The sequence below is a fragment of the Microtus ochrogaster genome, chromosome 8, assembly GCF_000317375.1.
Source record: "Microtus ochrogaster isolate Prairie Vole_2 chromosome 8, MicOch1.0, whole genome shotgun sequence".
NCBI lineage: Eukaryota > Metazoa > Chordata > Mammalia > Rodentia > Cricetidae > Microtus > Microtus ochrogaster.
The window spans coordinates 18,909,808-18,918,940 of NC_022015.1; the positions used below are offsets into that span (position 1 = coordinate 18,909,808).

Genomic DNA, 9,133 nt, shown 5'->3' on the forward strand with positions numbered 1-9,133 from the left:
GGGAAGGGAAGGGAAGGGAAGGGAAGGGAAGGGAAGGGAAAAGAAGGGAAGGGAAGGGAAAAGATAAGGGAAAAAAAGCAAGAATCTTGGACAAAATAAAATACTAAGAATACCTTTAAAAGTCAATCTAGGGCTGGAGAGATGGCTCAGAGGTTAAGAGAACTGACTGCTGTTCCAGAGGTCCTGAGTTCAATTCCCAGCAACCACATGATGGCTCACACCCATCTATAATGAGATCTGGTGCCCAGAACGCTATATACATAATAAATAAATTTTTTTTAAAAAGTCAGTCTACAGCCAGGTAGTGGTGGCTTTAATCCCAACACATTGGAGGCAGAGGCAGGCGGATCTCTGTGAGTTCGAGGCCATCCTGGTCTACAGAGATAGTTCCAGGACAGGCAGGGCTGTTACACAGAGAATCCCTGTCTCAGGGGCAGGGGGTTAATCTACAATATGAATTATGAAGAAATGGGGAGAAGAAGGCTAAAACAGACACATGACAGGGGGCACAACTCCACTATATGGTAGTGTTTGCCTAATTCACCTAAAGCTCTGAGCTACATCAGCAGTGGAAGAAAAAAAGCAGAGAAACAGTTATACTTCCTCTTCGCCCCTGACTATACCAGCACACTCTCCGCAACTTCAGCTGTCTTCAACTAGACCTTGTATTGCAAGGCACCAATCACCTCAATCACAGCCTCCCATCTATTTATAGACAAGGCCAAATCAAGTATTTTGTCAGCACATGGCCAATCTGTTAATTCTATTTTTCAACCCTTCACGCCTACAAATCCAAATCACCAACTGACTCAAACTTGTAATTATTCCCAGTATCCATGCTAATGACTTCCTAAGTAACTTAAGTTTAGTTTCTTCCCCTTTCTTCACTGATCAATGAAGAGATTTTAAAATGACAATTCTCACAGGGCATGGTAGCACACACCTTTAATCCCAGAATTCAGGAGCCTAGTCTACATAGTAAATTCTAGGCCACTCTGAATCCCACATCCAAGAGCAGGCCTTTGGCACATCCTACAGACAATATTATCTATTTCACCAGTGAAATCAAGACACAGCGATTGTCTATTTTCCTTTGAGGGAAATTGTCAGTTACTCTAGGGTAGTTCTAGAAATCTTCCATCAACTAGTTAACTACAAAAGACCTATGCATCATACTGTCCAGCTGCTTCACACAAGTCAGCACCATGGGTCAATCAATCTATCTGATGCTTTCTTAACACAGGCTGAGCACAGTGATAGATGCCAAGTATCCAGCATTTGGGAGGCCATGGCAGGAGGATTGGGAGTTTGAGAACAACTTAGATAGCTTAGACATCTCAAACAGTGAAAGGCAAAAATGATTTTTAAAGATGAGAGAAACAATGTGTTAGAGTGAGGCAGGTAGGTAATGCCTTGAGAGCCTAGAAAGTCAGAGCACCCAACTCTCCCTCCAGTCTCCTGACACCTACCATTCTTTCCTTGTGTGTGAGAGAGAGATCCTGAAACCATACGCAAGCACTTTTACCTGGAAGATCTTTTGCCTTCCTTAGCTTTAAGATTCAAACATGCCCTCTCCTAGTTCCTTTAATCTCAAGCAGCCATTCCTTGGGCAAAAAGATTCTGCACATAAGCTATCTTTTACTATCACTCCAATCGCCATCTCTAGCTATCAGAATGTGTCTCATCTCCCCACTACACTCACTCGCTTCCAAGGCAAGTAGAACACTGCCATGAAAGTACAAGTTTTGAGACTAGATCTTTTTTCTTCTCTTTTTGGCACTGGAGTCTTCATGCATACTAAAAGCAAATGTTCTAAATTATACCCCAGAAAGCAAGGGTTTGAATCCCAGCTATCTACCATTTGGTTGCAGTGTGACTCTGAGAAGATATCTAACCTTTCAATGCTTTGAATGCAAACTATAAAATGGAAAGGGAAGGGCTGGAGAGATGTCAGCAGTTAAGAGCACTAGTTGCTCTTCCAGAGGTCCTGAGTTCAATTCCCAGCAATCACATGATGGCTCACAACCATATATAGCGGGATATGATAAAGGTATACATGCAGATAGAGCACTCATAAAATAAATTTTAAAAGAAAAAAGGTTAAGAAAATTAAGAGCTTGTCCAAGTAGTATCACAGGCCTTTAATCCCAGCACTCCAAAAGCAGACATATCTCTGTGATCTTGGAACCAACAGGGTCTTAATGAGACCTACCTCAAAATACAAATATAGACAGATAAATAAGATAGATAAGATTAGATAGATAGATAGATAGATAGATAGATAGATAGATAGATAGATAGATAGATAGATAACGGGAGGAAGAGAGGGGAAAAAGTAAGTTTGGGGCTGAAATGATAGCTCAAGAGAGTAAAGAGGCCAATCCCACAAACCTGTCAACCTGAGTTCAAATCCCAAAACCCACATATAAGGCTAGATATGGTGGCACACATCTATAATCCCAGAACTCCTATACTGAGATAGGAAGCAAAGAGAAGAGACTCACCCAGAAGATCGAGGACCATACAGCACAGCAGTAGAACCCAGAAAGACACTCCCTCCATCAGGTGGGAGAAGGGGCTCCTGAAAGTTTCCTGTGATCTCCACACATGCACCATGAAGTGCACATACCCACACTCACATACAAATTATAAAGTAAAAAAGGTTGTTAAGGCATGGCTAGAAGAACTGAAAATCTAGCTAGTCATTTCTTGATATTGAACTAGACGGTCTCCAATGGCACAGCCAAACACGGGACCTCTGAGCACTACTGAACTTTGCTTGCTTCCTGTCTTGTAACATGGTGTCTCCCACAACACGGTGTACAGTACAACACATCACATGTGAAAGGTCTAATTTTGTCTTCATTGCAGGGACCACATTAGAAAAACAACCTTTAATCTATACAATGGGGGGGTGCGTATATCAAACACAGGTGTCATTCATCAGTGGATCCCTTGCTTTTGATACAAGGTCCTTCATTGGCCTAGAGCTTACTAAGATATCTAGGGTGGCTAGCCAGCAGGCCCAGGATCTGGGCATCACCAGCACTGGGATTACAACTGCTTTTGTTTTCATTTGGTTTGTTTTTTTGTTTTTCAAGACAGGGTTTCTCTATAGTTTTGGAGCCTGTCCTGGAACTCGCTCTAAAGACCAGGCTGGTCTCGAACTCACAGAAATCTGCCTCTACCTCCTGAGTGCTGGCTGGGTTTAAAGGTGTGCAATATCACTGTCTGGCTACAACTACTTTTTAAGTGGATTTTGGGAATTAAAGTTAGAGCATCATGTTTGCAGAGCAAGTACTCTTTCAACTAAGCAATCTTCCTAAACCCACTCCAGTGTGTGTGAGAGAAAGAGAGAGGGAGAGAGGTGTGAGTGAGAGTGTGGGTAAATGCTCTCATGACACACATGTGGAGGTCAACATTGTGGAGTTGGTTCTTCCCTTCCTCTGTGGGTTCCAGGAATAGAACTGGGTCATTAGGCTTTCACACACTAAAGCCATCTTAAGTAATTGGAGGAGAAAACATGTCAGTTAGACGGTGACATACACCTGTCTCTACTCCTAAATACTAAGTACTCTACTTAGGAGTAGAGACAGGAGGATCACTACAAGTTCAAGGCCACTAATCTACATAGTCTAGTCTACATAGACTTAACAAGTACTACAAGACACACAAACAAACACACACACACACTTCTACAAAAAAAGGTTGCTAATTTAAGCAAGGGCTCAATCTTGCACAAAATTTCTATATAAAGCAGCAATTCACTCAATATTGAGAACCAGTTTTCAGAAAGGTTAGAAGGAACCACTAACATGTTACATCTCTCAAGAACTGCAGAATAAAGGCTGGAAATATAGCTCAGTGGTAGAGCGCTTGCCTAGCATGTGTGAGGCTTACGTTCAACTCTCAGCAAAGGAAAAAAAAATAAGTCAATAAATTAAACTTCAGAAGTCAACCAAAAATGATTCAGTCATTTCAAACAGCGTTCAAGGAGCTGGCTCAGTCTTTCACTTATGTGCCTGCTCTTGAAGAGGATCTGGATTTAGTTCCTAGCACCGACATGGTAGCTAACACCAGTCTGTAATTCCAGTTCCAGAGGACCTGATGCCCTTTTCTGATCTCTACTGGCCTCAGGCACACATGCAGTATCCAGATAAACAGGCAGACAAAAAGTTAACACTCGGGAGGCAGAGGCAGGCGGATCTCTGTGAGTTCGAGACCAGCCTGGTCTACAGAGCGAGTGCCACAGAGAAACCCTGTCTCGAAAAACCAAAAAAAAAAAAAAAAAGTTAACTTTTTAAAAAGGGAGTTGAATACATCTAGCCACTTAGTAACTCTGCTCTGTAACTATGAATCTTTTTAAGTGGTAGTATATGTGCAGCTCAAGATCCTTCCAGCTACAGTGATAGTTTTGTTTATTTTTAACTCAGTTATTCCCATGTCCCACTCCTGCCAATCTTAGAAGCCAACAAAGCAAGGGTGGGTGGCACTCCCAATTACCCTTCCCATGATGCTGCTCAGAGTGTAACAAAGTATAGAGGCCTTCCAGCAGAGCTCCACAGCTTGCTAGCAGGTACCCTACATCTGTTTGCCTTTCCTCTGCTAGTGACAACCGGGCAGGATTGTTGTAGTTAACTAATACTGAACGAGTAAAAGCAGCACATAAAAATAACTGGCATATGATAGAGGGTGGAAGGTGGAGGTTAAAGCAGGGTCTCACGAAGAGCCCAGGCTGACCTGGAACGCACTACTCAGACCAAGATGATCTCAAACTCTTGGCAATCCTTTTGAGCCACCAAAATACTAGGATTACAGGTATGCACCACTGTACCTGATCAGAAATGTAATTTTTACCTGCTGTGCCATTTTACTCATTTTTAAAGGACATTTAAGGGACTAGAGAGATGGCTCAGCAGTTAAGAGCACTAGCTGCTCTTCCAGAGGACCTGGTTCAATTCCCGGTACCCACATGGCAGTTAACAACTGTCTGTAACTCCAGTTCCAGGGAATCTGATACCCTTACAAACAGGGAAAACACCAATGCACATTTAAAAAAAAAAAAAAAGACATTTAAAACACATGCATTTAGATCAATAATTATCTTAAAGGCCATAATGTAGCCAGGCCTACTGGCACACACCTATAGAAGGCTCAAGCAGGAAGGACAGGAGTTCAAAACCAACCTGAGCAACAAAGTGAGTTCAAAGCCTGCCTGGTATACAACCACCCTTCAATCTCCACATAGTCGCACTGCAAGCTGGTATGAATGAAGAGAAAAATAATTATTGAAATAAAGGGCTGCGATTCCCAATAAAAGACCCTTGTTCTGTCAGGCACAAACCAGGCAATGGCTTCCTGACTAGTAGACAAAGACCGCACCACCCAATCATCTTCTGGAACAATTGCTGATGAACCATTAGGGTTATGACAGTAGATCCTATTGGTCTCACACCCACAGTGGCTTCTTTCTGCATGCTTAAATAGAGTTCTACATACAAAATCAACAGCTTCACAATTAATTATTCAATTAATCATGCTCTTAATGCCTTCTGAGCACAAGGGCAACTTACTAGCTCTGTATACAAAATTCTGTCCCAGCAACATGCAAAGTTCCCTGAGGGCAAGGCACTGATCTATCTAGAAAGATGGACATTCTCTAGGGTGCAGCATATAAAGACTACTTAAAACTAACCAAAAGATATGTACACCCAGAGCCAGAGAGATGGCTCAGAGGTTAAGAACATTGGCTGTTCTTCTAGAGGACCAGGGTTCAATTCCCAGCATCCACGTTTCAGGGTTCCTGACACACTGACATAGACATACATGCAGGCAAAACACCAATGAACATCAAATAAAAATTAATTTTAAAAAAGATTTATATATTCATATTCATACTGTAGCAGAAGCAAATCAGGTATCCACTGAGGGATGAATGGGCAAGCAAAAGTGGTGCACTCGTGCTGACGGAAAGGAATTCTGCACACCCTACAACACTTACAGAATGGTGCACTCGTGCTGACGGAAGGGAATTCTGCACACCCTACAACACTTACAGAATGGTGCACTCGTGCTGACGGAAGGGAATTCTGCACACTCTACAACACGTATGGACCTTGAAGATACTCTACTAAATGAAATAAGCAGTAATAAAAAGAGAATACCCTTCTACCCCCCCTCAAAAAAAAAGTGTGCAGGGGTTAGAAGGATAGAAACAGAAAGGGAATTGGTGGTTGGAGTCCAGGGAACAGAACTACTAATGGAGGGAGCAGGGGTTAGTATTTCAGGGTACAATGTTTCAGTTGGGGAAGGTTCTGGAAATATAGACCATGACAGCTACACAATATAATGCACATAATGCCAGTGAACTGTAAGTTAATTTAAGTGATTAAGTATATTGTATCACAATTTAAAAATTCAAACACTTGGAACTGGAGAGATGGCTCAGCAGTTAAAAGCACCGGTTGCTCTTCCAGAAGACCCAGGTCCAATTCCCAGCACCCACACGATAGCTCAAAATTGTCTATAACTCCAGTTCCAGGGGATCTGACACCCTCACACCAATGCACATAAAATTAAACAAATTTTAAAATCTTCAAACATTTGGTACAGTGGCCAACACCTTTAATCCCAGCACCTGGGAGCCAAAGGTCAGTGGATCTCTTTGAGTTCTAGTCTATGTAAAGGTCTGGTCTATGTAGAGAGTTCCAGGACAGTGAGAGCTACATAGTTGGACTGTCTTTGGAGGAGGGGGGTTGAATTCAAACATTTTATAAAATTATTGAAGAAATGTTAAGAATTCATAGATGTTCTATCTTTGAATTATTTTTAGAGAACGTTTTTATAGAACATCTCTACATTGTACAAATGAACTCAGAGCTCAACAGATCTGCCACCTTTTATAGTATACACCATATATAAACGTATATATCACATATAGTACCCGCAGTACAAATTACACCATGCTACTCAGTTTTGATGGTGTGTTTTACCCAGCTTGCTTGTAAAGCCAGGAGGACTACTTGAGTGCCTTAGATCTTTTTTCCAGGACCTTACACACTACCCACCCACCCCTCAAGACAGTCTAGTCTTGACAGTCTAGGCCAGCGTGCGTTAAAAAACTGTGCCAACGATTACATTTCCACTACACCACTAACTTGCCAGGCAATGGGGAGGGGTGGGGTGCTATCCCTGGAGATGCTCAAATGTTGGCTGGGCAATCAACCACTCATCATGGGCTAGATGCCAAACTGAGGAAGATAAGGAATCAGACAACTAACTTCACCTTGCCAACTGTGATGGGCAGATAAGGCTCAGAAACAGTACAATGGGGAAAGCAAACTACTGTGAGTTTACAAACCCAAAGGAGTACGGACGGACGGCTAGAGGGCCTGGAAGTGGGGGAGAGGGGTAACCTTCCTTCCAAAGGTTTTTGAGCTGGATCTGAATGGATGCAGTTTTCCAGGGAAAGGACCAGAACATAAAGCAGAAAGAACAGCGGCCAAGATGTCCAAAGATCCCACTGCTGACTCTGCCATCATCTCTATCAGTAACCTCTGCAAATCGCACTCTAGGTTTCTCCAAATGCAAACCTACAGATGGGCAGAATGGTCTCCAAAAATCCAGCCAGTTAGAACGGACTGCTGATGTTCAAATCGCACCACTGTCCCAGAGGAGTCGCTTGACCTTGGGCAGAGTAATTAACTGCTCAGTGCCTCAGTCTCCCCCATTTCCGGGGGTGGTGTAATAACTAAACATATGTCAATCACTTAGCAAAGGATATGGCACACAGTACGCCATCAATAAATTAATGATACGGGTAATCACGACTCGCTGCACTAGGAGCACAGCAAACTCAGAGGCAGGGGGTTGTACCCGCGGCGCTCACAAGGTCCCCCCAACCAGACACCCAGTCGGGGGAGGGGGGAAGGGAGCGTACAGCCGGTAGCACACACTGCACGCGTGTGTCACCGGCCTGGCTCGCACGCGCCTCTCCCCACCCCAGGGAGAAGCGATAACTCTGTAGCCCCGAGGCCCACTACCACCCCTCCAACAGGGTCCTTGACCCCACTCACCATGCTGGCCGGGGAGGGGGTGGCTCAGGTGAGTTGGCTCTTGGGATCCAACGCGTCCCGTTCGCACAGTTCAGGTCATGATCTCGACAGGCTCGGGGAGTCCCCCGCCCATGCAAAGACAACCCGTTCCCCACCCGGGTCCCGCCGGCACCTTTAAAAGGAGCACAGCGGCCTCATCGAGGACCCCCGAAGCTATTCATCCAGACCTCGGCCCACCCCAGGCAAACGCAAAAGCAGGAAATGGGGTAAGGAGGCAGCTGTGCGGGGCCCCCCGCCTGGGCCCGACCCCCAGGAAGGAGGCTGCGGGCCCAGGCAGGGATTCCCCGGCCTCCGCGGCCCGAGGCGGCGACGGGCCCGGACGGGGCTGAAGGGGCGGAGGCTGCCCGGGCCTGGGCGGCTCGGCCGGCTCAGGAAAGAGGCCCACGGGCCCGCGCAGTCCTCGCCACCTCTGCCCTCGCCGCGGCCCCGATCCGCATCCCTGCGCGCCGCCTGCAGCAGCCGCTCGCCCCGCGCGGCCACCCTCAGCCAACAGCCCAGCGCGCCGGAAGTGGCGAGCACCAGGCGGCCTCAGCCCGCGGCCTGCTGCGGCGCTGGAACCGGACCAATCCGGAATCAAGTGAGGGCAGAGGAGGGCGGGGCCGCACCTGACGGTTCGCTGGCCCCGCCCACCTCGTCCCCGCCCAAGCGGCGGTGGACGGCCGCGTTGGTAAAGGGACGCGCGGCCATTTTGGTAAAGGGTTGGTTTCCCTTTCGTTTCTGTTGCTCATTCATTCCGCAAATCATTTTTGAGCGCCTTTCCGAACCATGGTACCGGACTTGAAGTTCCGCGGGGCTGGACTGTGCTCTTTTGGGGCCTCTATTCGTTCAGTCCACTGCTCTGAGTGCTAAGATCAGAAAGTGTCACAGGATGAAAAAGAAACAGTGTCACGATCTTAATTGGCTTCATCCTCAATTGTAGAGTCAGACAATACTTAATAGAACAAAACAGAGAACAAAGGTTCCAATGAGCAGAGTAGCAAAAGCGGTCATAGATCGATGAAAAGAGGCCTATAGAGAAA

The 9,133-nt window shown here is 45.6% G+C and overlaps 1 protein-coding gene across 1 annotated transcript in view; it reads right to left on the minus strand.

Annotated features, from left to right (window-relative positions):
- Xpo6 (exportin 6) overlaps positions 1-8,631 on the minus strand; it is a 110,893-nt gene extending 102,262 nt beyond the window's left edge. The window contains exon 1 of the mRNA XM_005351195.3: positions 8,076-8,631. Within this exon, the coding sequence (XP_005351252.1) occupies positions 8,076-8,078 (3 nt within the window). The 5' untranslated portion in view covers positions 8,079-8,631. The remainder of the gene's footprint in view (positions 1-8,075) is intronic.
- Between the last annotated feature and the right edge of the window lie 502 nt (positions 8,632-9,133).